This window comes from Sminthopsis crassicaudata, chromosome 4 (assembly GCF_048593235.1).
Source record: "Sminthopsis crassicaudata isolate SCR6 chromosome 4, ASM4859323v1, whole genome shotgun sequence".
Taxonomy (NCBI): domain Eukaryota; kingdom Metazoa; phylum Chordata; class Mammalia; order Dasyuromorphia; family Dasyuridae; genus Sminthopsis; species Sminthopsis crassicaudata.
This window is the reverse complement of record NC_133620.1, coordinates 192,145,040-192,158,330: the sequence shown is the minus strand read 5'-3', so window position 1 is coordinate 192,158,330 and position 13,291 is coordinate 192,145,040. Positions and strand designations below refer to the sequence as shown.

General features: G+C 33.4%; 2 protein-coding genes across 5 annotated transcripts in view; one reads left to right on the top strand and one right to left on the bottom strand.

Annotated features, from left to right (window-relative positions):
• The window catches only part of CCN6 (cellular communication network factor 6), a 104,713-nt gene extending 99,557 nt beyond the window's left edge, over positions 1-5,156 (top strand). Inside the window, exons 8-9 of the mRNA XM_074264694.1 lie at positions 1,407-1,600; positions 4,875-5,156. Coding sequence (XP_074120795.1) covers positions 1,407-1,600; positions 4,875-5,156 — 476 coding nt within the window. The remainder of the gene's footprint in view (positions 1-1,406; positions 1,601-4,874) is intronic.
• Positions 5,157-5,827: 671 nt separating this feature from the next.
• TUBE1 (tubulin epsilon 1) overlaps positions 5,828-13,291 on the bottom strand; it is a 32,700-nt gene continuing 25,236 nt past the window's right edge. For all 4 annotated transcript variants that reach the window (XM_074310064.1, XM_074310062.1, XM_074310063.1 and 1 more), the window contains 3 exons: positions 10,307-10,447; positions 9,624-9,798; positions 5,828-6,805 (listed from right to left, as the gene is read on the bottom strand). In XM_074310064.1, the coding sequence (XP_074166165.1) occupies positions 6,647-6,805; positions 9,624-9,798; positions 10,307-10,447 (475 nt within the window). In that variant the 3' untranslated portion in view covers positions 5,828-6,646. The remainder of the gene's footprint in view (positions 6,806-9,623; positions 9,799-10,306; positions 10,448-13,291) is intronic.

The following is a 13,291-nucleotide window of genomic DNA, read 5'->3' as shown; positions in this document are numbered from 1 at the left end:
AATACTCTCTGCTTTTTTTCAGTGCTTACTAGCACTGTTTTTTTATTTTTATTAAAAAAAAAAAACTGCTCCCCCCAATTTTTTGCTTTTTGAAAATGTATTCTTTGTTAATCAGATTTCTAAACTGCATCTCCTGGCTTAATTTTAAGTGATGTGATACACCTGATTTGCAAAAATTTCCCTTCCCTTTATTTATGGCAGATGTGCCAGGCTTTTAATCTATTTCCTGCATTGAGGTCTTTAATTGCTGTCTACCTTCCAGGACCCAAATTTGTGTCCCCTACCCATCATCTATAAACATATTTCAGATACTACTGTTGTAGATCTACACTTTGTTTTTGTTCAAAGTTGTATATAATTCAAAGCAGCTGATGTTTCTCAGATGACAAGAAGAAAAATTTCTCCTTTTTCTTTTTTTCAAATTGACATTTTGTCATTGTGCCCAGAATTTTTCACATAACAACTGAATGCAAGTTTTAAAATATTAATTATTTTCCTATTCTCTTTAAGGAATAAATGGGAAATTGATTATAGAAATGCCTTGGAGTCTCTGAGAAAACCAACATGTAGCTTGTTCAAAATTAAAGAGCTTGACTCTGTGACAGGCATGAATAAGTCTGGATTGACACAGCAAGCTCCCCTTTACTTTACTTGGGAATGGAAGAATTATGTCTCCTGCTCCCCACCCAAAACAAAACTAAGCCAGCAGCAGCTAGTGGATGTTGCAGCAATACCCCTGCACAATTAGAATGGGAGAATTTGATTAAATTAGACGGTCAGAGTTTAGGACTCTATATCAAGACTTTTGCAGTGTCAGCCTCTAAGACTATTTTCTCAGTGTTTAGTAAGTTTGAAAAGCAGAAGTCATTTCCCTCCCAAACTATTGGGCTAACATTGAATGAGGAACAAATCAGGGATAAATGCTATACTTGAAGGTTAGTTGTCTTGGCCCTCAAAGTACTCTCATATTTGAAATTTCCTATTAAGCTTACATCATTTAGACTAACATTTTACTTCTCCATATCCCACTAACATCTATTTTAATGTTTATTCTGTAAGAGAGCAATTTAGGAAGGAGGCAAGAATTGTGGTTGTATGCATGGAAGAAACAAATTATAAATCAGAATATAGCAAGGTTCAATAGATGGATAGTCTAGATAGAAGTATACATTAAGAAAAAAACTGCAGTTTTATTTCAAAGGTTATTTTCAAGATCAAGGTAACATTCCTATTCATAAAAGAAACTGGTTTGTTGAAATTCATCTGGGAATTTGGGGAGTGGGATAAAAAGATGTAGAACTAATTTTCCAAAAATTAAGCTACTATGAAAATTTACTTGGTAAGTCAAAAATTTAGTAGAACTGGAAAATAATAATTGGAAGTCTTTTTTCTTCTTTCTGTTCCAGTATATAAGAATCTCCCACTTTTCTGGAAGAGGAAATGCCTTGTGCAGGCTACAACATGGACACCTTGTTCTAGAACATGTGGGCTAGGAATATCCAATAGGGTGACCAATGAAAATAGTCACTGTGAAATGAGGAAAGAGAAAAGACTGTGTTATATTCAGCCTTGTGACAGTAACATATTAAAAGCTGTGAAGGTAAGACTTGACTCAAAGCACATTTTGTGGTCTTGCTGATAATTGACCATGGGTGATTAGAATCTGACAGGGAGCTTAGAGATCACCTTTCCAACTGTTTCATTTTATAAAGGGAGGGATGTCACAGTGGATAGAGCCTAGGCTCTAAAGTCAGGAGGACCAGAGTTCAAATCTGGCCTCAGACATTTAATACTTAGTAGCTGTATGACCCTGGGCAAGTTACTTAACTCCAATTGCCTTAAAAAAAAAGCTCATTTTACAGAGAAGGAGATTGTCCTGGAGAAGTAATGTGACTTAGCTAAGATCACACAGATATTTAACAGCAGATCTGGGATTTAAACTCAAGCTCTTCCATCTGTTTCTAATTCTAATCCTAATTTTAATTCCCCTGTCCAATTATTTTTAGTTTTTAAAATTTCTTGTCTTGTGTCTTTCTAAAAGGGGTTTGTTCTTATTCTTTATTCTCTTTCCTCTGTCCATTCTAGTTTTATTCTTTAAGTCCTTTATATTTATTCTTTTAGTTTCTGTATTCCATATGGAATCAAAGCTTCTAAGGTACCTATTTTGAGTTCCTTCTACTAATGAGTTATTGTATATTTGGCTCCCTAGATTACTCCTTTTTTTTTTTTTTTTCTGGTGAGAACAAGTATAGAGAAATATTGACATATGATAGGAATTTTCCCATGTTGCTTCATTATGACTCTGCTCTCCTCATACTTTTTCTCTATACGCAATGAGATTTGAGTCCTGCTCTTCTGGGTGTCAGCTGTCCCTTAGGAGCTCTGGATTCCCTTTTCCTGAGGTAGGATGGTCTCGCTAAGAAATTATATCCACTGTAAGCCTCTTTCACTCCATTTTGAGAGCCTCTCCCTCTTTGTTCTTCAGTGGGACCCTGTCTCACTACTGAAATAACATTTCTCATTTCAAAAGTTCCTTCCTTCCAAAAGGGAAAAGAACAAGCATTTTTAAATGCCTATGTGATTTGTATTGTATATCAAGTGCTTTACAAATAATATCTCATTTGATCCTCACAAGAATCTTTAGAGTACTTATTATTCTCATTGGATCCAAACTGAAACAGTGAAGTGACTTGCCTAGGATCACAGTTTAAGATTCTGAGGTGAATTTGAAATAGGATCTTCCTGACCGTTGGTGAAACCCTCTGGCTTTGTCCTTCCTTTTGCTTTCTCATCTGTTCTGTGAGCCCTCCCTTCAGAGTTAACCCTTCAGAGATGAACTTGCAGCTTTTCCTTTTTTTCCTTTTCTGTTCTATTTCGTGTATTGTCCCATTCAATAATTTAGTCTCAGAAAAAAATAACACCCTCCTCTCCCAAAATAAAGATATTATTCTTCTATGGGCAAGGTGTGTTAAGGTTTAGGCCTTAAGTTTTAGTCAGATTTCTTGTGTGTTTTTAGGAAAAAATCTTTTAATATTTGTTATTTGTTAAACCTGTGTCTGCTTCCTTTTGTGTAAACATGTTTACCTTTTTGGTTTTTTTTGTTGTTTGGGATATTTACAAAGCAAATAATTTGATAAGATTTGGTTTTCTCTATAGGATTACTTTGTGTCTCCTTTTTTTAACATCTTTTTTTCATCAGGCTCGGTATGTCGCCAGCCTCTTGGAAATCTTTTGTTCTTTGAAACATTATTCCATTTCCTCCTTTGTTTTCTATTGGATGCAGAATGGGCTTGTATTTTTTAAATATTTTATTTACAGTTGAATGTCTTTATCCTGGTCAGTTATATTTGTTGTGATAGGTATTAAATTTAGCCATTGTGTCTTGGAGTTTGCAGCATGGATTTCCCCCTTAACCTAGAGGTAGTCTGTGTATTCTTTTGATTAGTACTTTGTTTTCTCTGTTCCAAGTTCTGAGCAATTATTTCTTGCATTATGATGTTGAGGTTTTTTAATTTTGTGTTTTTCTGGAAGATTTATATATAATCTTTAAATTGTCTCTATAGGTAATATTTTGGGAGTTCAGTATTTTTTTTTTTTTTGGTAGATCAGTTTTTCATTTCTTTTTGATTCTTCTGATTTTTTTGGTGAGATTTGTCACTGAATTCAATTTTTTCTGTTAAGTCAATTATGCTGTACAGGCCATAAATTCTGCTTTTACAATTTTTTCAAGCTTTTTTAAGGACATCCTACTTGTGGTTCTGTTGAGGTTCAAGTTTTGACATACTTTTCCCATATCAGGTCACCAAAATGATGGGGTGTGGGTGACACCCCAAAAGCATATCGGGGTTTATGGGCAGATGTAGCTAGATATCTCAAAAGAATTCTTAGGCATAGATCTCCAAATCAAGGAACAAATAATTTGTTACATACTAAGAGGAGGTTAAATTCTAAGAGAAGTTAGCTATTTTGACGCTTAACAAGTGGACTAACCCCCCAAAAAGAGTTAGCTATGACAAAGAGAAAGATAACATAATCCTGCCTTGCAGTGGGCTAACCCTAAAAGTAATTAGGGAGTTAGTGGGGTATAGTTAAGTCCTTTTATAGGGGAAATATGAGGATGTAACATCATAACTGTGGCATTATGATTTCCATTAGAGACCCCCACCTGGGGTGAGGCTGTGATCAAAAAGGCACTTGCACAAAAGACCTACTTAAACTGAGATGAATGCCTTCTGTGCTCCCCTCTGCTTGTTTCAGGGAGTAGCTAGACTTCCAGATTTTTTCCCCAGTGATTCAGACTTTCTCAGCTAGGACCTCATCATTGCCCTGCTGTCTTGAAAATTTTTCTATCTTTTACTTATTCATAGCTGTTTGGACTTCTTTAGACGGTCTGGATTCCATCTTCCATTGCTAACAATATCTTCGGTTAATCTGCTTGTGCTCAACATCCTTTCCTCCTACAGAGATCTGAGATAATTTATTTTTCCCTTTTCTCACGTTTTGACTCTTTCCCCCTTTTGATAGTAAGTTTCCTTGGAGACAGATATTGAAAGCTGTCTCAGCCTCCTCCTACACGGGCGAAATATAATTTACCAGCTTCTCTCTCTGCCCCCAGTTCTGAGGAAATAAAAGTAGGCCCAAGGGATGCCAGTTCCCTTTTCTCTAGGGCTAGTGGATCCACAGACATGCTGCTGACCTGCTGGACATGACTGAAATGATTAAATCACCACAAAAAAGTAAACTATTTTACGTATATGTGTGTGTGTGTGCGCATGTATGTATATCAAATGTTTTTTCCTAAATTTGCATCCCCCTTGCATTCAAATTTTTAAAATTTCCCTTTATTTGCTGACTTTTTTTTTTTTTTTTTTAAGATACCCAAAGGAAAAACATGCCAGCCTACTTTTCAACTTTCTAAAGGAGAGAAACTTTCCTTTTCTGGATGCTTGAGTACTCAGAGCTACAAACCAACTTTCTGTGGAAAATGCTTGGATAAGAGATGCTGCATTCCCAATAAGTCTAAGATGATAACCATACAATTTGATTGCCCAAATGAAGGGTCATTTAAGTGGAGGATGATGTGGATCACCTCTTGTGTATGTCAGAAAATTTGCAGGGATCCGGGGGATATCTTTTCTGAACTTAAGATTCTATAAAGAGTTTTAACTAAAAATAGTAAAGATTAAATATTAATGTTAGTATATATGCATAATCTTTATAACACCAAATACTTCTTCCAATAATTTGTGTGGCTTAAAAAAAGTAAAAACAATACATTAACGATAAAAAGAGTAAGCATAGTTTTGTCTAGTCATATTTAATTGTGTATGGTTTGAATTTCTGGAAGTTCTTTAAACAATATCTAATTGACTCTGAAAAACAAGAAATGTTGAGTCCTAAAATCTCAAAACTGTAATTGACTATCATAACTAGATTTGATCATATATTTAGTAATTCTGTAAAGAAAAATACAACCTATTATATGTATAGTATTGGAACAGCTTATGCTTTTTATAAAAACAAGTAAACATATGATTTTTTAAAAATGGTGATTTAAAAAGTCTAAGAATGACTGGTCCCCAGTATTGTTAACTCAATCCCTTAACTGAAGGATTATAATGTATTATTACCTTTGAAAATATACCTGCATCCCTTTAATTCTTGTGAAGAAATAAGACGAATGAATTACATAAGAAATCATTTCTCCATACTTTTCACTACCCTAACATTCTTTGGCTATCAGCCATTGTAACATTCTTAATTTTTTTTTTCCATATTTCATTAAAGGCTCTCTACCTAGATAGAAAAGTTTCTGAGATAAATAAGATAGGAAAAATTTAATGATTTATTTACCAGAAAAAATATCAAGAAAAAGAGTAAAGGATTACCCTTGAATTATAAGTGAAATATCTTGTATAGAAGTATTTAGAAGTGTATAAAAGTCATGCTACAAATGAACATAATTTAAACATTATAGCAACTTTATAATATTTATTTCACTTGCTTATATAAACAAGGTCCAGAAAATGTTGAGCGTAGAAAAGTTCTGTGCTTTTGTATAGACTTTATTGTGCAAAGTAATTATAAATAATAGAACTTTATAAATAAAGCAAATTTACTACTATGGAATCAATCTGATTGTATACTAAAATCACATATTTTGAAATTATTTTATATTATTTTGAATGAAAAATCCAAAGTTGATTTCACTCCCAATTGCTGATAAAACCAACATTTACTATATACATATTTAAACAACTACCACTATATCATTATATAATATACCTAACACAAGGTTTTTTATTAGTGTACAACTCCTGAATATCAGGTTATAAAAAGACAAATGAGACTTCATAAATCTTAAATCTTATTCTCAAACTCTTAAAAATTATGGTTCTTGTAAAGGTTGGAAGTAAGGTTCAGAGATTGCAGTGATGCCAGGTGTAATATGGAATATCTCCATCAAGCAGTCTTAAAGGATACTTTTTTCCTAGACAATAATGTTGTCTGTTACTCTAAAGAAAATCAACAAAAATTTCTTGAGTGATAAAATCAAGCTTGTTTTTCCGAGTGATAGAACACTAATAAGTCAACCATCAGGAAACCAAAAATTTTTAACTGAAAATAAAAATTTGTGAATGTGTTTTTATACAACTATATTTAGTCTAAGTTGATCTTCTATAGGCAAGTCTTTCGTAGCATCTAATTCATCATATCTCTCTATAAGAGACGACAAAGATGATACAGCTTCTGTAAAACAACTTTCTTCCATTCCATCCACTTGTAGGTAGTGATGAAGATGAGCCTACAAAAAAATTTGTTGAATTTGATCACTTTGGCAATTTATTCCTTCAACAAACATCTATTAAGTATCTACTGTGAGCAGAGCTAGGCCCTGGAGAAGTTCCAACTCTTATGGAGATTACAACATAGTTGGGGGATGATAGATAATTAAAGATAACTATAACACCTAATGTTAAAGATGTTACAAATGTACAAAAACAAGTACTATGTGCAACCCAAGGCAACTAATTAGAGATAAGGGACTGCTTAATAGAGGAAATGGCATGAGTTGAGTTTAGAGAATCACTAGGAATTCAAAATGTGAAAAAGGGACTAAGGCCAAAAAAAAAGTTATCATTTTTGTGAAACAGAAGCACATACAAAAAGAAGGAAATTTGACCATGGACTTGATAGGAGGAGACTCAAGACTGGAATTTAGCCCAAGAATATTAAAATTTATTCAAAAGGAACTGAAAAATGGTTGGAAGGTAAAGTACCATGATATGTTAATATATACTACTATAAAGAAATTTAGGAAACTGAGGGGAAAACATGGTTAAGACCACACTGTTGAGAATCATAAAATATTAAACCATGCCTCAGTTTCCTCATCTCTAAAACTAGAGTTCTCTAATCACAGGATTTCCATGAGGTTCAAATGAGATAATATATTCAAAGTCCTTTGTAAACTTTAAAGGCCTATATGATGGTAATGATTATAGAGATAGAAATGATATTATAGGGGATGAAGAAATTAGATGAATTTCAGAAACTGGTCACAAACTTGTCCAAGTTTACTCTAGGCTAATGAGATATGGAGAATCTTTGTGAATTAAGAAGACAGTGATGGCAATATGCAAAGACCATTCATATTAAAAAATACAGTAATGGGATTTTAACTATGAACAATTAAGTGATATGTTCTGTTTGCTAAAAGCTAAAGAACTGAGAAATCTGTGATTTGACTTAATAATTTCATCTTTTAAAAAGTGATTAAAATAAAAAACAAAGAAAATTTTGGTTCTAGACTTGACTTTTTATTAACTGTTTGCTAAAGTAGAAAAGAACTGATTCTTTTGAACAAGTGACTTCTCTACCTCAAAACTCATGGTAGAGAAGAAAGCCTAGCATTCCAAAATGTTCATCTTAGATTTTAGAAGAGCACATTTAAAAGTGCAAGAGGAAAAGATATTTTTTCTAATTTTTTTTCTAAAATCTATGTAAGTTGTATTGGACTACCTGTCATCTGCGGGAGGGGGTGAGGGGAAGGAGGGGAAAAGTTTGAACAGAAGGTTTTGCAACTGTCAATGTTGAAAAATTACCCATGCATATGTTTTGTAAATAAAAAGGTATAATAAAAAATAAAATCTATGTAAGAGTAATGATATGTTCTCAAGAATGAGATTTTTAAAACACATGCAGAACTAATTTCAGTGAGGAAGAAAAAGAACTGTTGTCAAATGTGACTGACAAGAATGCATGAGAACTCTAACTCCAACCTTAGGTTTCAAAAATACTGATGAATAGAAATTAGGACTTAATGGAAGATACACAATGGGAATATGAAGCCTTGGAATATACCAGGGAAGTCAAAGAATTGATTGGCTTGGTGTTTGGGGTGTATGGCTAATAATTGGTGATGATAAGGCTTATTCTTATTTTGCTTTTTCTCCAAAGAAAAATATTTTTTAGATTATAAATAATAGAGAAAAAATAAGCAGGGAGAAGGAACTAAAATAAGTGAGGAGATGATCTGGTAGGCTCTAGCTGCACTTAGTCACTTCAACTCACCATGCCTAGATGAATTCTACTCAATAGTCTTGAAAAAGCTAATTGAAAAGTGATTACTAAACCACTATTTAGAGAACTTCTGAAAAAAAAAAAAAAAAAAGAATGGGGAAGCTGCCAAAAAGAATGGAAAAAAGGCAAACTTTCAAAAAAGGGGAGAAGGATGAACTATGATTCAATGAACTTAACTTCTTTTCCTAGCAAAGTTCTATGGTAAATGTTTAATGATTTCTTAATATATAGAGAAAATGTGATCAGCAAAAGCTAGTACAGTTCATTGAGAAAATATAATCTGATGTAAATATAATAAAAAAATAAATATAATATAAATGCAAATCTAATATTTCATTTCTGGATAGGAAAACTAGAGTGGTAAATCAGGTTATTGCTGAATATACATATATAATTTACCCAGATTTAAAGAAAGCATTTGACAAAGTCTCATACTATGTTTATAGATAAGATGGCTAGGGATGAACTACATAATATAATAGTATTGATATAAAACAATCGATTGATCAGACCCAAAGAACAGTGATTAGTGATACCAACTTTGAGGGAATGTAGTGCCCCTTACAGCTATCACTGATCCTACAACGTTCCAATATATTTATTGGTGATTTGGATAAAAACATAAAGGGCACGTTTGCCAAATTTTCGGGTGACATAAAGCTTAGAGGTATAACCAACTGGTAATAGTTCAGATCCAGACACATCTCAACAAGTTAGAACAGGATTCTCATTGGGACTATGGATAGATTTCAGGAAGTATGTAAAACTTGGATGGAAAAACAAACAAAAAACTAAAGCTTTATTTCAGCATAATCGGTCTCCTTTGTAATTCATGTGTTTTATTTTATTCATTTAAAATATTCTGAAAAGCCAAAGGCTTCACCAATTTACCAGAAGGTTGCTTCCCACACAGAAAGGTTAAGAACTTCTATAATGATAACAATGCTAAGTATAAAAGTCTGAATTATGTGATATGTCAACATGGTCATATCTAAAAGTAACTAAAGTTAGCGTATTCTTTATGTTTTACTGATAATTACCTTTTTCTTGTACAGTTTTGTGAATCTCCTTTTAAGTTCTATGAAGGTTGGTTTTACACAGGTGTTGTTTGCTAGTGCCAAGAGAGAATGAGAATGGCCGACAGGTGGTACTGAACACAAGCTTGTTTTCCAGCCTTCTTGATTCCATGAGACAAAGTGGAGAGAAGATTTCAATCTAAAAATCAAAATGTACAACTAAGAATCAAGTAATATATGAAAATTGAACAATGAATTAGACCAGTGCTACTTCACCCTTGCAAAATCTTGTATTCTAAATTTTCCTCCCTCCCTTTCCCTCACCCTTTTTCCCTAGACACCAAGTAATCCAATATATATTAAACATGTATAATTCTTCATCCATAATTATCATGCTGCATAAGAAAAATCAGATCAAAAAGAAAAAAAATTAGAAAGAAAAAGAAAAAAAGCAAACAACAAAAAAGGGTGAAAATACTGCATTATGATCTATATTCTGTCCCCACAGTTCTCTTTGTTGATACAGATTGCTTCTCCATCACAGATCTATTGGAATTAGCCTGAATCACACCTCACTGTTAAAACAAATTTCTAACAGACATTAAACACACATAAATAATCTTAAATAGACTGAAAAAGTCATCTTGAATAGAATAGACAAAAGACATGAATAAAACTTTTTTTTTAAGTAAAAGACAAGTACAAACCTTTCAATATTTCTTCGAAGATCAGAAATCTGTACATTTCCTCGAACCAACAAGGCACAAGCAAGGTAGAGACTATGCTTTGGGTCAGCCTGAATGAGCTGGTGATTTTTGCTAAAAGCATCAGAAAACATTTGATCTAACCTAAAAAAAAAAAAATCATCTAATATACAAAAAAGTAATAAAAAAAATTCAGCGATCTTGTAAATTATTGCCATTTAATGAGAAGTCCATTATCAAAATCAGTTAAAAGTTATAATATAAAATTTATATATATAATCTTAGCTATATTATTTAAAATTATAATAACCTTAATAACTGACCACCAATGAAGAGATAAGCATTTAATAGAAATCTTAGTGTTAAATCAGCATCATTACCTTTAGATCTTAAATTATGTTAAGGAATTAATTTTAGTATCTTGTTCTTTAGTCACCATAACTATTCCTTTTAGCATTTTTTATTACTTCAGTCCAGCATATGCCCTTTCTTGTTTCTACCAAAACTTAGCAAATATAATTCAACTTAGATCCATGATTCATTAATACAGAATACAACATGGGTCTCAGACATCCTTTACAAGCATGCTGAAAGGGCCATCTCTAATTTCATGACTGAATTTTGGAAAGCTAGATGACAATGTCTGGTCTATAGTGAGAAAGATCAGAATTCAAATCTGGCCTCAGACACTTGCTGGCTTTATGATCCTGGACAAGTTACTTAAGGCTGTTTATCTCAGTTTCCCTATTTGTAAAGTGAGTTGGAAAAGAAATGGCAAATTACTTCAGTATTTTTGTCAAGAAAACTCCAAATGGAGTTCACAGAGAACTGGACACAAATGAAATGCCTGAACAATAAAAAAAAAAGAAAAACTTATTTTATTAAATAACAGATCTCAAGACACAATGTGCACTGATGAAAGAATTAGAATCATCAGACAATTCAAGGTGAACTAGGAACTTAAAAATAATTAAGACTGATTGATTGTAAAAATTGAGCACAGATGACTTATCTTCTGGAAATGATTCATGACAGGCCATCATAAAAGATCACCTCCAGAGCTAAATCTTGGAACCTTATTTCTAGATATTTACTGATCTATCCAGGCACACCTTCATCAAAATCCACTTCCATCTGAATTCTCTCACTAGTGCTTCTTCCAGTCCAATGGTTAAGAAACTTGCACCTCTCGCTCTCCTAATCCCACTGATCTGTGCTAAGACAAAAAATGCTTTCTTTGCTATCTCTCCCCATGTTCTAATTTCCATTCAGCTGTCCTTTATTCTAGATTCCTTCTTTTCACAACTTTCCCATCATCCTATTATACTAAGGACAACCTGCTTTCTTCCAGAAGATGCTACCTCCCTGACTATGCCCTATGTTGCTACTTCTTTCATGCTCTGCCCTTGCTGGGCTAGGAAGAGGAGGGGTCCTTATTTCCTTACAGCCACTTTCAGATTCTATTTTTCTATCATCATTTAGAAAGAAGGGAGAATGACCTTGTATTGTGATATTAAAGGAAAGTTCGGATTCGCTCCTATAAATGACGCTCTCAAGCTCAGTTAAAAAGTAAAAGTATAAAAGTTTTAATCAAATAAGACAAAGTATAGTTTAGATTTACATAAAAAACAAATAGAAATAAGAACAATTAACAATATGACAATTATAGCAGATAGAAGAAGAGAATACATCACCAACTCAAGGGAACCCACAAGATCATCAAACGGCTGGGAGCCCCTCTTTTTTCAGCCTTCTCAACGAGTTGTGTAAAGATTTTTCCAGGCAAAGCGTCCTCCCCACGGATGAGACTCAGTGGAGGTTTAGGACACTCAACCTTATATACCCTCTTTAGACAAAGAAGGCTTTTTGCCAAAAAATTATATAAGGGTTTGGCACATACATCTGTGCAGGTGCGGGGTACGGGAGGGCTTCACTAGTTGACTCGTTCCGTATCGTCTGTATCTTGACAGTTCTTTATTAATTGTCTATGCCCAGGGAGGGAGCCACTCTTCTCTGGAGCACAGACATCTCTAGGAATGGCTAGTTCCCAGCATCTAGTGTCAAAAATATACAGAGTTCATGGAACGGTCAAGTTCCCGTAATTTGGAAGCTGTTAGATTTGAGTGAGCTTATAATTCTAATATGAAATTTTAAATTTCTTATTCAGACCTGAAGGCCAAAGATTTGCAGTAGGTGATATAAATGCATGGATTAAGCCATGAGGAAAGGTTGCTAAGAAAGTCCAATTCTTATCTCAGAATTTCACCATTTAATTCATTCCTTTCCCTCATCTTTGTGTTCTTCAATATATATGCTGATCATTCTTTTAATGTATTTGCCTGAATTCATTGAGCTTTCCAACATCCATGATGTAAGACCCTTTATTCTACCTATTTATTCAATCAAATCTACCAATTTATTCAATCAATGCATTCATTGGCTCTTCACCTTTGCCTCATAGAACCTTTTCTTCTTTAAATGTTGGCTATATTCAAGATGAAGATCGGAGTATCACATTCTATGTAAACCTCTTCCTGACTCTCCCCAACTCCTAGGGCTGGTCCTTCCTCCCAAACTATTTTTAAAGTTATTCCCCTTATATTCCACACACAGAGTCTTCCTACTATACTGTAAACTTGTGATGCAGAAATTTTTGTTTATTACTCATTAATCACTCACAGGGATCGTTCACAATTGTAGTCTCACCATCATCTAAAAGTGTGCCACCTTCTTAATGAGGAATTCTGAAATTCCCCTGTAGATTATATTAAACTTTTATTTCTCCGTTCTATTCCTCTTAAACCCATTCTTCTTCCTGACTGCAAACTCTAGACCCAGTCCACCTCCCCTTGTTTACCCATTTTATTATTTCTGCTCTCAATGTATTTTTCTTCTGTTCACAATCATTAACTGAATGAAAAGGATTTTTTAAAAAAATGTAAATACATTTCTTAAGCATTCACCAGATGTCAAACACTGTACTAAGTG